Source organism: Leptidea sinapis, chromosome 24 (assembly GCF_905404315.1).
Source record: "Leptidea sinapis chromosome 24, ilLepSina1.1, whole genome shotgun sequence".
Classification (NCBI taxonomy): Eukaryota; Metazoa; Arthropoda; class Insecta; order Lepidoptera; family Pieridae; genus Leptidea; species Leptidea sinapis.
Window position 1 is genome coordinate 5,039,870 of NC_066288.1, and position 16,340 is coordinate 5,056,209.

General features: G+C 37.0%; 2 protein-coding genes across 2 annotated transcripts in view; one reads left to right on the plus strand and one right to left on the minus strand.

Moving 5' to 3' along the window:
• Window positions 1-16,340, plus strand: part of LOC126971893 (cytochrome P450 4C1-like) — a 20,415-nt gene continuing 4,075 nt past the window's right edge. The window contains exons 1-7 of the mRNA XM_050818408.1: window positions 1-70; window positions 1,186-1,295; window positions 1,705-1,795; window positions 1,965-2,150; window positions 7,633-8,000; window positions 8,587-8,655; window positions 9,405-9,573. Coding sequence (XP_050674365.1) covers window positions 1-70; window positions 1,186-1,295; window positions 1,705-1,795; window positions 1,965-2,150; window positions 7,633-8,000; window positions 8,587-8,655; window positions 9,405-9,573 — 1,063 coding nt within the window. The remainder of the gene's footprint in view (window positions 71-1,185; window positions 1,296-1,704; window positions 1,796-1,964; window positions 2,151-7,632; window positions 8,001-8,586; window positions 8,656-9,404; window positions 9,574-16,340) is intronic.
• The window catches only part of LOC126971652 (neuromedin-U receptor 1-like), a 12,931-nt gene continuing 11,821 nt past the window's right edge, over window positions 15,231-16,340 (minus strand). Inside the window, exon 5 of the mRNA XM_050818025.1 lies at window positions 15,231-16,002. The gene's annotated coding sequence lies outside the window, so the exon portion shown is untranslated. The remainder of the gene's footprint in view (window positions 16,003-16,340) is intronic.

Below are 16,340 nucleotides of genomic sequence, written 5' to 3' on the forward strand. Positions count from 1 at the left end.
ATGAAGGGAATTCCAGGTTTTACTGTTTACCCGCTTATCGGTAATTCACTGAATTATATCAGTTCACCAGGTATGATTTTTAATCTTAATATGTCTGTCTAAAAAACTAAAAGTCTAAAAAAAGTATGAAATTGTCGATTTGACTGCACTTTGTTTTTTTTGTATTAAAAGTATACAGGTTGTCCCAAAGTTATGGGCCATGAAGGGAAAGTACCTTAAATATCGAAGATAGGCTATTTTACTGAAAAAAGACTTTATGTTATTTTTAAAAGTTAGTAATTCTGTATTCAAAGATTTTCTAAAAATTACTTGCCTCGTCTGTGAATCGAACCGACTTAAATGTAAAAAAAACACCCCTACTTTTATGATGCCAATCGAAAGAATGGCCAAAAAATAATAACTCTTCTTAGGTAACATAGTATTTTAAAAGAAAGGAAAAACGTAAAATGAATATTTTCCTACTTTGATTGGTACGAATGGACCGATTAGATGGCCGGCCAGATCCCCAGACCTTACACCATTAGATTTCTTCTTTTGGGGATATGTGAAAGATATGCTATACAAAAAGTGATACGAGAACGTGGGCGAGTTAAAACAGAATTGTGCCATATCATATCGAGTATTCACCATAAAATGATAAGAAAATCAAGGCAGCGGACTCATTAAAAGATTGGCGATTTGCGTAAGACAAGAGAGATCACATTTTGAGCATTTAATTAATTAATTTACAAAAAAATACCCACTTAATTGACTACTTTCTCTTAAAATAGTATGTAACTTAAGAAGACTTATTAGTTTTTGGCCATTCTTTCTTTGGCATCATAAAAGTAGGGGTGTTTTTTTTTACATTAAAGTCGGTTCGATTCCCAGACGAGGCAAGTATTTTTTAGAAAATCTTTGAATGCAGAGTTACTAACTTTTAAAAATAATATAAAGTCTTCTTTCAGTAAAATAGCCTAGCTTCGATATTTAAGGTACTTTCCCTTCATGTCCCATAACTTTGGGACACCCTGTATATTGAAAATTCATCCCATTGCATAAATAAAATATTTATAATCCTATAACTGAGAATATTTTGTTTAGAAACAATATTTATTAATTTCATAATTGTGATGACTTTTCATTAGTTTAGTTATTCATAGCTTTTATTGTGAAATTTACTGGTCCAATTTTTTTATTTTTCAGTCAAAATATTTTATTTATTACGACAATTACCAAATAAATTTGGAGATGTTAATGAAGCCCACGCTCTTAACAAACGCGTCGTAAATTTGTACAGCCCACAAGATATTGAGGTATTTGTATTACTGCCTTTGTTTTTTATTTAAGATTTACAGTATGTCCAAATATACAGATAATTATACAACAATTTAGTTTGATACTGGCTGGATTATGGATACCACAACGGCGCCTTTATCTGCCGTGAAGCAGTAATGTGTAAGCATTACTGTGTATCGGTCTGAAGGACGCCGTAGCTAATGAAATTACGGAGAAAATGAGACTTAACATCTTACGTCTCAAGGTGACGAGCGCAATTTTAGTGCCGCTCAGAATTTTTGGGTTTTTCAACATTCCTGAGCGGCACTGCATTGTCATTAATTACCATCAGCTGAACGTCCTGCTCGTCTCGTCCCTTATTATCATTAAAAAAATCTATATTATATATATATGCTTCACATATATATTAAGTAATTTTCCTTTCAGAAAATCTTGTCTTCAGTTCGCCATATAAGCAAAGACATTCCATATACATTCTTTAATCCATGGCTCGGAGAAGGATTACTTACAAGTAATGGTAATAATATTTCAAAATGTATTATTTGAAATTAAACTTCAATTAAATTTAAATTCATATTTAAGTTCTGTTTAACTTGAAGGTAATTTTCAAACTTATTATTAATTATTTAATAAATAAAATTTATGCCAAAATTTTCAGTATAAATAATTCAATCTTTATTTTTTAGGAGTAAAGTGGCAACAACGACGTAAGTTATTAACTAATGCTTTTCATTTCAATATTCTAAGAAAATATTCTAGAACAATCATAGAACAGTCCGACAACTTCCTGAATAAGGTCGAAGCTGAAACCGAAAATGAAATGACAGATATAGTACCTTTGATTAGTAAAACAACTCTTCATATTATGTGTGGTTAGTATACGTATTTGTTACAAATTTCATTAAGAGGTTGGTATTCTGTAATTAACAAATATATATTGATAAAATAAATATTTTTTTTTCTATTACTTATATATAATAATTATTACAAAATTAATACATTCAAGGAGAGAAAATAATATTCGAAAACAAATTGAGTGTTTCGTAAAATTACGCAAAATGTTGCGCATACGCAACTTTGGGCTTTTTTATGGAAAAGGAGGACAAACAACCCGATGTTAAGTGATCACCACCGCCGACATTATCATGCGACATCAGAGGAATCACAGGAGCGTTGCTGATCTTTTTTGAAGGTACCCATACTGTATCGTCCTGGGAACGCCGCATAAGGAAACTCATTCCACAGTTTAGTTGTACGTGGAAAAAAGTTCCTGGAAAACTGGACTGTAGAGAAACGCCAAACATCCAGATGGTGAGATTAATATCTCTAAAGGTCTCCGCAGGAATCAAAACAAAATATAGCTCTTCGGAACACTCCCCGTAATAAATGCGGTAGAAGACACACAATGAAACGCCGTCTCTACGCAACGCCAAGGGATCCAGCCGTTCACAGAGCATTGGATCTCCCACAATTCACGCAGCTCTGCGTCGCACGCGGTCAAATGGCTTTAGCTGATACTGTGGGGTGCGCCAGACCAGAGATGACAGCAATACTCTATATGCGGCCGGATCTGCGCTTAGTAGAGTGCTAGAATGTGGGCCGGCTTGAAATATTGCCGTGCTTAATTTATACGGTAGAAACCAACGTACTTATAAATGACTAGAGATTGGAACTTGTGGATACTATGGTCCTATTCTCTTCAGATAAAAAGCTTCAGTGGGGTCCACATATTGCCTATGCTGCGGCATATGCCCTTAGAAAGATTAGAGAGTACACGAATGTTACAACCGCTAGATTAGTGTACTTCAGTTATTTTCACAGCATCATGACGTACGGTATTTTTCTGTGGGGTCCTGCTGCTGACATTGATATAGTGTTTGCTCTGCAAAAGACAGTCTCTCAAAGAAAAATTTAAAGAAATAAATATTATGACTGTTCATTGTCAGTACATTTATGAAAATTTAATTTACGTTAGCAAAAAGCGTCACCTTTTTGCTCTTAATGGTGATTTTTATTATTATAACACTAGAAATAAGGGATTTTTTGTAATTTATTCTAGTAGGCTTCATAAGATACATAATAAATTTAAGGATAAATGTATACATTTTTATAATAAAGTCCCAGCCACTGTTCAGGCATTAACTATAAATAAATTCAAATGTTTTATTAAAAAATGGCTCTATCGTAAATCCTCTAACTCCACAGCTGAATATCTAAGTGGTCGGACAGCCTGGGCAGCAATAGCAATGACAGCACAATATTGTATATTTTATTAAAAAGAGTGCAAAAAAAGAATGCTGGGAGAGCTACTTGCGCCGCTTCTTCTCCCTTGGAGCTATTTGTTACCGAAGCGGTATTAGTATCTAGCATATTAGAAATGACATGAAATATTATTCCAAAAGAATCAATTTTGAGAAAATAAATGCCTTTTATGCCTTTTATAACGTCCAATTTCTTCGATGGTAATTTGGCTTTGTCTTCTAGATGACCGAATGGGTAATCACTCGAGATTTCGATCTTCTGGATTTCTGATATTAAAAATTACTAACAACTTACAGGTTTATTAGCGTCAGCCGAAATATTTTCAAACAATTAACATATAGTATATTCTTAATACATATTTTGTACGTCATGAAATTTATTATATTTTAACACCGTCGGTCTTTTCTTCGAAATTTGGTTTCGCATTCTTCTATAACTTGATCAATATTATTAAATTAATAAATATTAAAAGATTTTTGGTTTGTCTTAGATTTCTACATTACAATTGAGTTCTTACTACAAAATTTTTTGTATTTCAAAATATTCAAATAAAAGTTGTTTCAAAAAACTAAAAATCACGCTTTGGATGAAAATATAATGGTTGAAATTAAAAATAAACATCAATTCCTACCATATCGACGATAGATGAAAAAATTATATAAATTGACAAAAATATTATTTTGTAAATTGAACAATGGAATAATTTTATCAAATTAATGTATTGTCATCGGACCTCGATAAATCTACAAAATTTGAACGAAATCTGGCCGTTAAAAGTGGGTCAAAATCGCGCCCAAATGAATCGGTTACAAACAAACATACATACCATAATAAAGGTGTGAGATGAACCACGTAAGATTTGTATTTTGATTGGCTTATGTTTTGTGTGAAAGATCGCGAATTTTCCCAATGTTTAGGTGCGATGATCTTTTTCCTAGTTTGGGATACACTTTGGTGCTTGGTGGTTTTGAGATTGTAGGACTGAATTCGTCTTTCATATTTACAGACTGTGTGGGTAAATTGGTGTGAATGGTTTCGGTTGAATCTACGTTTTCTTCGTCTGGTATAGATTAAGAATTCGTACGTACGTACGTCTTGATTTGTGTATGTTTCGTGTTTTTAGAATTATTAAGCAACACTAGACATTCTACAACCGACTTACTAAAAAAACTCAATCTGGCTGATCGCGCTGCAGTCAACACGAGCATTACTTAAGCAATCGTGACAACTTAATCTCATTCAACGTATGTTAAAGAAGTTTACACTTTTAAAATCTAACCTCATAGAATATTGAGCTCTTGTTTTCCAGACAAACTTACATGCCATGGATTTTTTTTCTTATTATAAATTATATATTAAACACTAGCTGACCCAGCAAATATTGTATTGCCGATATTAAAATCGCGATACAAAAGTAACTGTTGATCGTAGATTCGTGAAAATTTGAAGTTGTATGTATTTTTTAATGCTGTTGTCCGATTCTCAGACCTATCCAATATGCACTCAAAATTTCATGAGAATCGGTCAAGTGTGTCAATATTATTATTATTATTATTATAGTTTCATTGCTGATTTCATAAACGATGAGGGAGCCTAAGACTGACCTTCGTTAGTAGTTATCTATGTATTACAATATTAAAATGGTATTACTTTTAAAACTAGCGCAAAAACGAAATTTATTTTGAAAAACTAACGTGCGCTTTGGTGCAAGCCGTACTCTCTATAACTGACCATATATCATAATCCCACGAATTAAGATCGGGACGACAACAAGACGACTCGGATGAAGTCCGAAACATTCGTTTCAACCAAGACTGCGTAGACCGAGCTTTAAGACCCGGCGCCGAGTCTTGCTGGAAGGAATTCTTGGTTATTGAACATGGTGTTGTTAAGGGGCTTCACTAACTTTTCAAGATGATGCCTTTTTCACAAAAGTATGGCTTAGTCACTCCTTCATAGCTAATACCACCCACCGTTACAAATTCCAATTTAATATTTCGTTTATTTTTATATAAGATAAGATATTATATATATAAATATCTAATATATAAAATTCTCGTGTCATGGTGTTAAACTTTGAATTTCTCCGAAACGGCTTGACCGATTCTCATGAAATTTTGAGTGCATATTGGGTAGGTCTGAGAATCGGAGAACATCTATTTTTCATCCCCCTAAATGTAAAGGGTGGTCCACACGATTTTATTTTTATTTTAAGTTTTATTATGAGTCAGCATTAAAAAATACATACAACTTCAAATTTTCACCCATCTACGATCAACAGTTACTTTTGTATCTAGATTTTAATTTCGGCAATACAACGTTTGCTGGGTCAGCTAGTTACAATATATATTTATAGATAAGGATGTTTTGGTGAAGAATATCATATTTCTTTTTTATTGCTTGCTTGTAGGGTCAGTATAGTTCATTAGTTGCATTAGCACTCTAACTAGATACCGTAGGCGTAATCGCTAAGTGCAACAACTAATTTTATGCCCAAGATGCTTGAGTGTGACATCTTGACTTTTTTTTTTTGAGAGGAGGAAATACTGTTACGTATTTACGCCCCGGAACGGGGCGTAATATGTCGGACTCGAGTGTCCGCGTAAGCGGACACCCCATACCGACTAAGACCTCCTCTGTGCTGTTAGCCCTGGCTTTCACAGCGAAGTAGGACGTGGGCCGTGGAGGCCGCAAGACTACGCAACAACAGTCGCGGGGCGTCTCCTAAGGAGACTCGAACCACGGACCGGCTGTGTGCTTTTGGGAAGGAGAGAGAATGAAGATGAAGATGAAATGAAGATGAAACGATGAGAAGAACACACTCGCCGGCGAGTGTGGTGATGTTTTGTGTAATGTCAATAATAAATAAAAAAAAAAATAAAAAAAAAATGTATGTATGTGTTTATGATTGTATGTATGTATGTTTGTATGTATGTAAGTAGTGTAAATGTTTGTGTGCGTGTATGTTTGTGTTTGTGTCTGTTTGTGGAGTGTGTTTGTGATTGTGTAAGTGGTGTATGTCAGTCCGTCAGTCAGTCCGTGTGTTAGTGAGTGTAGTGAAACGATTACAGGACGAGGACTAACGTCTCGTCGGGTATAAAAACAATGTGTGGTGTATCTAGGGTACGGGCCGCTGGCCATCGTCAGAGTGACGAGTGCCAGTGGTTTGCGCCGGTTGACCGCGCCTACGCCTGTGAAGGCGGTGTGTGCGTGTCTGTGTCGGTGTTTGTGTGGGTGTCGCGTTCGCGATGGTGATGTCGTCATCCGGGTCTACCGTGACGTGTCTGGGACGTCTTATTGGGTTGAGACTATGGTGAAGGGGGGTGTACCCACATGCCTTCCTAACCAAGATGTTGGGATGGTTAGGTGCCTTGTCAAAGAAGCGTCGCGAGATCTCTTTAAAGTGTTGAGCTATCGTCGGAAGCTCTAGGTCGCGGTGAAGGTCTACATTTCGTATGAACCACGGGACTCCGGTTGCCATGCGCGTGATTTTATTTTGAACTACTTGCAAACGACGTAAGTAGCTCGGTCGGGTGTGCGCGAAAACGACGCTTGCGTATGACATATATATGACATCTTGACACTCCATGGCATATTTAAAATTTGTAACATACGCTTCGTGTTATTTTAATAAAATACAAAAAACTTACTGATTATATATGATCCCAGTGTCTTTATTAATTCTTTTATTTTTACAAAGAGTTACTAGGCAACCCGGCATTTTAGTTTCAATTATTAGCAAAGTTTAACAGAACATGTGGCAACGTCACACATTGTTCGAGACTGATTCGAGTACGCCCAGTTTAGCGTAGTATTATTTGCCGCACTCAGTGACTACGCCTGCGGTATCTAGTTGGAGTACTGCGGAGACCAATCCTTAATTTAAGGAGCAAGTGATGAATAAGCCATTAATGTTTTGTGGATAATTGTGAAACGCGTTCCGCTTTTTCAAATATTTATAGCTAAAAAGACAGAATAGAAACATATTAATAGCAAACACAAAATATAACGAAGATGGTTTTAATAAGAACTAAAATAATTATCATAATTTGAATACACTTAAGCCTAACAAATAAAATGTATTTATTTTAGAAACCGCGATGGGTACATCAATGAGGAATGGAATAAAAGAAGTAATTGATAAATACTTTAAAGCAATTCACATATTTGGTAACTGTATGGTTCAACGTTTCTCCCGTGTTTGGCTCTTTTTCGATTTTATATTCGCTTTTACTAGAAATGCTTTTGTGCAAAATAGAATTGTAAAAAATCTGCATGAATTCACTGACAATATAATTCGAGAACGTAAAGAATTATATAGCAGGGGCCTTGTTGATGTAGATGAAGTATTGAACAATAATGGGAGACTGGCCATGTTGGATCTGCTTTTGCAGGAGGAAACACAAGGCAGGATAGACATGCAAGGGATAAGAGAGGAGGTTGATACTTTTATGTTCGAGGTAAGCAAAATTATTCTTTGCAAATATTGCTTTCAAAATATTATAATCCGAGGAATATAAGCAATAAACTTTTTCGCACTACTTTTGCTGAACGACAGCTTAGCTGTCAATCAGTGTACTTATATAATAAAATAAATCGTGTCCTAAATATTTATCCTATGACATTAAATTTATGCAGAAAAGCTTTAAATAATTGGCTAACTTGTCTTGCTTATGATGAAGTTGAAAATCTTCTGATCAGACTGACATGACAAACACACGCATTGTATAGATACCCAATTAAAGGTCCAATTCAAACCCACGTGCACACACTCACTCATTCACTCACTCACACACACACACACACACAATTAATTGTAAATTGTAAAATTTGGTTTTTAATAATTTCTCTTTATTTCTATATTGTTTACTAAATAAAATGTATCTGCTAAGGAAGTTGCGAGATATTCCCAATACAAGTGTCCTAAGACAACTTACTGGGAAGTCTCAACCACAAAAAAATGTATATGTAATCTTTAAAATAAACGAAATTTATTATTATTAATAAAAATATTAAAAATAACTTGTGCTCAATTAACAATTTTAGGGACACGACACTACAGCAATGGCTTTGTCGTTCATTCTAATGAGGATAGCAAATGAACCTGAAGCACAAGTAAGTATATTGCACTTGAGATAAACATAATCTTTTCAATTTAAAATTAACTTTCATAATAAAGATATGCGTTTTAACCGACTACAAAAAGGAGGAGGTTCTAAATTCGATTGGAATTTTTTATGTAGGTGTGTACACCGATTATGCTGAGATTTATTATCCGATTTACGTGATCCTTCTTAAGTTTGATGCGGAATCGGTCCCATAACACCAGAGGGCGGGGATGGTCGCCCCTGCGATGGACCGACCAAATTAAGTCCGCTGTGGGCGGTCCATTGAATGAGTGCACCAGACTGTCGGCCAGCAGGGAAAAGTGGCGAAGTCTCTTGGGGCGAATCACATCTGCTCCAAAAGATTTCACTTCGTGATGACCACGACCGCTCTGTCAAGAGTGTAACGACGAAGAAGAAGAAGAAGGTCCCATAAAATGTCACATAGTTTGGCCCAGTATATTTCATTTTTTATGAATATTCATGTTTACGTAGATGATGTTATTGTTTACCTGGATGATGTAATTTTATTTTGAGTACGGCTTTTTTAGGAGTAATCATTTATCTTATAGTTGGCCTGGCACCGACTTAAAACCGATCAATAGGTGGTACAGGTAATAGGATTGAATCTTCATTAAGTAATTTTATACTTCATAGTATTTGAAGTCGGTTTTTAAAATATAGTTTTTTTACCTCTCACTTTTGTTTCTCATTAATACATTCTATTTTTTTATTCGATTATTTTTGATTCATTTACAGAATAAAATATTTGATGAGATCCAGAGTATTTTTGGTGAATCCAATCGATTGCCTATCACTGAAGATCTGAACAAAATGAAATATTTGGACTGCTGTATCAAAGAATGTTTGAGACTCTATCCCAGTGTGCCTTTTATAGCAAGGTATCTGACAGAAGAAATTGAATTGAGTAAGTTTTAGTTCATGCCAAATATTGTAGTACCTATTGTATTATTTACGATATGGAAACAAATGACATCATTAGACGGAGAACCATTGACGTACAATAAACAACTAACTCCCAATCGCCTATTAAAATGTCATCAAAAAATATCCGAGCAGCGTTGTATAGTATACGTATCTATACATCAACTTATACAATTAACGTTAAAACTATCATTCTAATTAAAAAAGAGAATCCTATATATATTTAATAGTTTACCAGCAGATATAAGATACGAACCGAATATGTTAAAAAAATATTATATTGACAACCTAAATACATTATATATGAACATTTAAATCATAGTTTCTCAACCTTATTTTGCTCACCGCCCACTTTGAGAATATGTTTTTTTCTAGAGTATTTTCGTGTATTTTTTTGCCTTTTTAGACTATATTTTTTAATCTACCCACGCCCTATCTGCGCCATCTCAATGCCCCCTAATTTTCTCTGGGTCTTCTACTGCCCCCCCGAAAGTCTCAAACGCCCACAAGGGGGCGTTATAACCTACGTTGAGAACCTATGATTTAAATAATAATAGTCCTTAGTGTTAATCTGTAAACAATCATCATAATCCGGGAAAATTATATTTTGCTAAATATATACATTTCGGTTACAGTGGGATCAGCGCAATATTAATACCTAGGTAACACTGATAATGTTTAAAAATGAAAAACGGCTTAATGTAGAAAGTTGCCAATACTTTTATTGTTTTTCGAAGTAATCTCCGTTCCTCTCTACACATCGTCGCATTCGATGGAACCACTGAGAAAAGAAGTAGGACCATTCTTCCTTAGGGGTCTCTTCTATGGCATTTTCGTACGCTTTCACCTCATCTTCAGGGCTCGTAAAGCGAATACCTCGAATTTTTTCTTTAGTTCTTGGGAATAAATAAAAGTCGCAGGGCGCCAGGTCAGGACTGTATGGCGGATGACTCATTATCTCGACACCTGCCATAGTCAAATATTCAAAAGTCCATTTTGCGGAGTGCGCTGAAGCATTATCGTGGTGAAGGAGGATCCTACTTCGAGGGCGCTGCAGTCGAATTTTTTCCAAGACAATAGGCAAACTGCGATTGACATACCAGTCTGCAGTAACTGTCCTTCCATCTTCTAAACACAACTGTCGCGAAATTACCTTACCCACCAAAGAATGAGGCAATCATCTTTTTTTTTGACTTCTTCCTTTCTTTACCTTAGTTGGCCGATCCTCGAAAGGACACACCCATTGAGCTGATTGTCTTTTGGTTTCGGGTTCGTAGCAATAAATCCAGCTTTCATCACCTGTTACGATGTCAAATACAGCATTTGAGTCACCGCCGTTGAACTTATCTAACATTTGGCGACACCAGTCCATGCGAAGGTGTATCTGGTCGTCGGTTAAATTAAGGGGAATCCATCTGGTACAAAGCTTCCTGACGCCTAAATGTTAGTGTAATATTTTTTGAAATTTACTCATACCAATGCCTAGGCTTGCCCGTATCTACTGATAGGTCACTCTCTTATCTTCCTCTATCATGCGTCGCACAGCACTGATGTTATCTTGAGTAGTCGCTGTTAAAGGACGTCACTCACGCGGATCATCATTGCGATTGCTACGTCCACGCTTAAACTTGTTAAACCAATTGGTAAATAGTGCCACGAGATGAGGCTTCATTAAGAAATGCTAATCGCAGCCTATCATACCTTTGTTGTTGAGTAAGCCCACAACGAAAGTCATAATAAATCATTGACCGAAAAGTTTCTCGCGTTAGGTTCATTTTCACGTGTAACAACAGTTTTAGATTTGCCGCCAATTCACAAAAACAAATGACAAATGAATGCAATATACATTAGGTTACCAAAGAGTTCTAAAATTGAAATTCAAATTGTTTTCATTAGCAATGTTTCTATCTGACCAGTTCTAAACATTTTCAGTGTTACCCACGTAATAACATTTAGTAACTTAATATGTAAATGTAAAGTTATGGAGCTTTTCTTATATATACGCCCTCCCCCCACAAGATGGATCGACGATCTGGTCAAGATCTCCGGAGTAGGTTGGATGAGGGCAGCACAGCACCGATGGTCGTGGCAATTTTCTTATATATACGCCCTCCCCCCACAAGATGGATCGACGATCTGGTCAAGATCTCCAGAGTAGGTTGGATGAGGGCAGCACAGGACTGATGGTCGTGGCAATTTTCTTATATATACGCCCTCCCCCCACAAGATGGATCGACGATCTGGTCAAGATCTCCGGAGTAGGTTGGATGAGGGCAGCACAGGACCGATGGTCGTGGCAATTTTCTTATATATACGCCCTCCCCCCACAAGATGGATCGACGATCTGGTCAAGATCTCCGGAGTAGGTTGGATGAGGGCAGCACAGCACCGATGGTCGTGGCAATTTTCTTATATATACGCCCTCCCCCCACAAGATGGATCGACGATCTGGTCAAGATCTCCGGAGTAGGTTAGATGAGGGCAGCACAGGACCGATGGTCGTGGCAATTTTCTTATATATACGCCCTCCCCCCACAAGATGGATCGACGATCTGGTCAAGATCTCCGGATTAGGTTGGATGAGGGCAGCACAGGACTGATGGTCGTGGCAATTTTCTTATATATACGCCCTCCCCCCACAAGATGGATCGACGATCTGGTCAAGATCTCCGGAGTAGGTTGGATGAGGGCAGCACAGGACCGATGTTCGTGGCAATTTTCTTATATATACGCCCTCCCCCCACAAGATGGATCGACGATCTGGTCAAGATCTCCGGAGTAGGTTGGATGAGGGCAGCACAGCACCGATGGTCGTGGCAATTTTCTTATATATACGCCCTCCCCCCACAAGATGGATCAACGGTCTGGTCAAGATCTCCGGAGTAGGTTGGATGAGGGCAGCACAGGACCGATGGTCGTGGCAATTTTCTTATATATACGCCCTCCCCCCACAAGATGGATCGACGATCTGGTCAAGATCTCCGGAGTAGGTTGGATGAGGGCAGCACAGCACCGATGGTCGTGGCAATTTTCTTATATATACGCCCTCCCCCCACAAGATGGATCGACGATCTGGTCAAGATCTCCGGAGTAGGTTAGATGAGGGCAGCACAGGACCGATGGTCGTGGCAATTTTCTTATATATACGCCCTCCCCCCACAAGATGGATCGACGATCTGGTCAAGATCTCCGGAGTAGGTTGGATGAGGGCAGCACAGCACCGATGGTCGTGGCAATTTTCTTATATATACGCCCTCCCCCCACAAGATGGATCGACGATCTGGTCAAGATCTCCGGAGTAGATTGGATGAGGGCAGCACAGCACCGATGGTCGTGGCAATTTTCTTATATATACGCCCTCCCCCCACAAGATGGATCGACGATCTGGTCAAGATCTCCGGAGTAGGTTAGATGAGGACAGCACAGGACCGATGGTCGTGGCAATTTTCTTATATATACGCCCTCCCCCCACAAGATGGATCGACGATCTGGTCAAGATCTCCGGAGTAGGTTAGATGAGGGCAGCACAGGACCGATGGTCGTGGCAATTTTCTTATATATACGCCCTCCCCCCACAAGATGGATCGACGATCTGGTCAAGATCTCCGGAGTAGGTTGGATGAGGGCAGCACAGCACCGATGGTCGTGGCAATTTTCTTATATATACGCCCTCCCCCCACAAGATGGATCGACGATCTGGTCAAAATCTCCGGAGTAGATTGGATGAGGGCAGCACAGGACCGATGGTCGTGGCAATCTTTGGGGGAGGCCTTTGTCCAGCAGTGGGCGTCATCCGGCTGAAATGATGATGATAAACGTCTAGCTGGTCTCGTCCCTTATTTTCATAAAAAAATATTCAAGGTCAATAAAGGTGCGAGATTACTTTCCAGTCGAAATCTTTTTCACAGGATGTTTCCTTTCAGGTTCATTTAAAATACCAGCTAACACAATTTGTAATGTCCATATATATGATGTGCATCACCGAGCCGACATCTTCCCAGACCCTGAACGCTTTATTCCTGAACGATTCCTGCCACAGAATTGCAGAGAAAGACACCCATATGCGTACATACCTTTCAGTGCTGGACCCAGGAATTGTATAGGTATGTTGTTAACGCTAATTTTAATTGGAAGGGCATAAAATAATTCACCTTCGATTACCTACTATTGTAACTTCTAGTTCATAATCTCATTAATGGGCAGATACATCTTTTTATGACAGTAAGGCAAGCCGGACGTTCAGCTGATGATGATTGATACGCCCTGCCCATTATAATGCTGTGCCGCTCAGTATTCTAAAAAAAAAACAAAAATTCTAATTGGCATTACAATTGCGCTCGTCACCTTGAAACATAAGATGTGAAGTCTGGTTTGACTAGTAATTTCACTAGCTACGGCGCCCTTCAGACCGAAACAGTAATGCTTACCTACACATTACTGCTTGACGGCAGAAATAGGCGCCGTTGTGGTACCCATAATCTAGCCGGCGTCCTGGGCAAAGGAGCCTGCCACTGGTGAATATATATAATATTGTTGCTGTTACTTTTTTATACTCCTGTATATTATATGTAATCCTTTCTAAGTCTTTCTACGCGTGAGAAGAATACAGGCATTTTGTGTGTGCCTTAAAAAAGAGTTGACGTTTAGTCCCGTAAGCTGTTTTTGGAATAAGATTCAAGCGAACTTACGCATCATTTGACGATTGGCAGTCAAAGCTTAATAAATAAAACCATTAAAACTCTAAAAGTTTATTTTTTAACATTCAACTGTTGTATTTGTGTATTTCAGGTCAAAAGTTCGCAATGTTGGAAATGAAAACAGTACTGACAGGACTTTTTAGAAAATATAGAATCGAACCTGTTACCAAGCCTTCCGATCTTGAATTCTGTGCCGATATTGTATTAAGAGTGACCCATCCTATATATGTGAGATTCCAGAAACGATTAATCTAAATGGCTTGTTAAAGATACCGAGCAGGCAGAAGACAGATGTTCCTCTTCTTTAAGGATGTTAAGTGAACCTGCTCCCATTCTCCTGTAACACCAGAGGAATAACAGGATCGTTGCCGACCTTTTAAGAATGAGTGTGCGCTGTAAATATAATCAAATTTCAAATTCAAATTCAAAAACACTTTATTCATGTAGGTCACAAAAATGACACTTATGAATGTCAAAAAAAAATATAAATATTGTTTCTTATTGAATTTACCGCTACTTCACATGACGAATCACTTATCATAATATAAGATTTTAAACAAAAAACTACTTATAAGTATTTGAAAAATTAAAAGATATTATAATAGTTCCACATAATATATGTATTATTATAGGTACCAGAACATTAGGTATAAAATACTATCTACTAATATTAAACGTTTATGTTATAAGTGCAACTGTTTTTTTAGTGAATATTTGCAGGTACTAAAGTTCTAGTACCTTTTTCTCGTAATATTAATATGAATTCTTAGTCTATGTAAATGTAAATAACTGGGTATTGCTCAGTTGTAAGGCCATTAATAAAGTTACCCAAGTAAGAACAAAATATAATATTGTAATAGTTTTAGTGTTATAAATATACAATATAATGTTAAAAAATTGTAATATCGTACAATAAAAAATATATATAAAAGTTGGAGGAACATAGGCATCGAAATTAAAATTTAAGTCAGATATTGTAGTAAAAAGGTTATGGCGTTAATTCTATTTCTAGTATTACATGTAGTAAATTATTTATTTAACATTATTCTAATAACACAACCAAACAATCTAAAAACACTTACATTTGTTTTTGTAGAATAATAAAAATGTGAGATCTATTCGCCGTTCTGATTAATTTTTTTTTAGTTTTTCGTTACTGATAATGTATTGGTTTTCATTATATTATGTAATCATTTATAATTAAATTACTATATTAATAATTAATTTAGTTTCACTGAACTCCCCTGAATTTAATTAAATGTTACTAACAGATATTACAACATCTACAGCGGAGGTGACACATAAAGTAGTCACTATTCAAAAGTTTAAGCTTTTGCTTACATACAAAAATTGCAATAGAAGACATACAATTAAGCATTTGTCGTAATGATTGGGGGATCCACAGAGGACTAGATCCCTGTTACTTCGAGTGGTACTGCAGCAGCATTAGTTCGAGCTAATATTGGGGTGCACCAAGCCAGCGATGAAAGCAGTACTCCATATATGACTGGCCCTGTGCCTTATGGAGCCATAGAATGTTTTTTTATATATATAAGAGGGGGCAAACGGGCAAGAGGCTCACGGCACAACATTAGGTGTCAAGAGATGGGTTGCCGGCCCTTAAGGTGGGAGTATGCTCTTTTCTTGAAGGTGGTGGTGAGGCTTGAAGCATCGGCACGCTCAGTTGATGACTTCCAGTTCTTGCCTTCAGTTAACTGTAGAATCACCCGAAATTGTGAGTACTCCGAAGTTTTAAGAGATTTTCAGTGATATAACAAACATAGTTTTCAGTTAAAGCGGAAACTAGAGCCTTTTGTAGATTCAACTGAATAAGTTATATTTTCCGCATCCTGTACAATGATATTTAAAAGTATAGATAGGTTACGTAGACAACATTCGGTGTTTGAAAATAATAAATTAACGCACACATGAATGATTTAACATTGCAATAGCACACTACATTACGATTACACGTCAAAGAAGGATAGTAAATGCAATTATCGCAATCGAAAAAGAGAACTCTAATTTGCTAATTGATTCGTATTTGTATAAA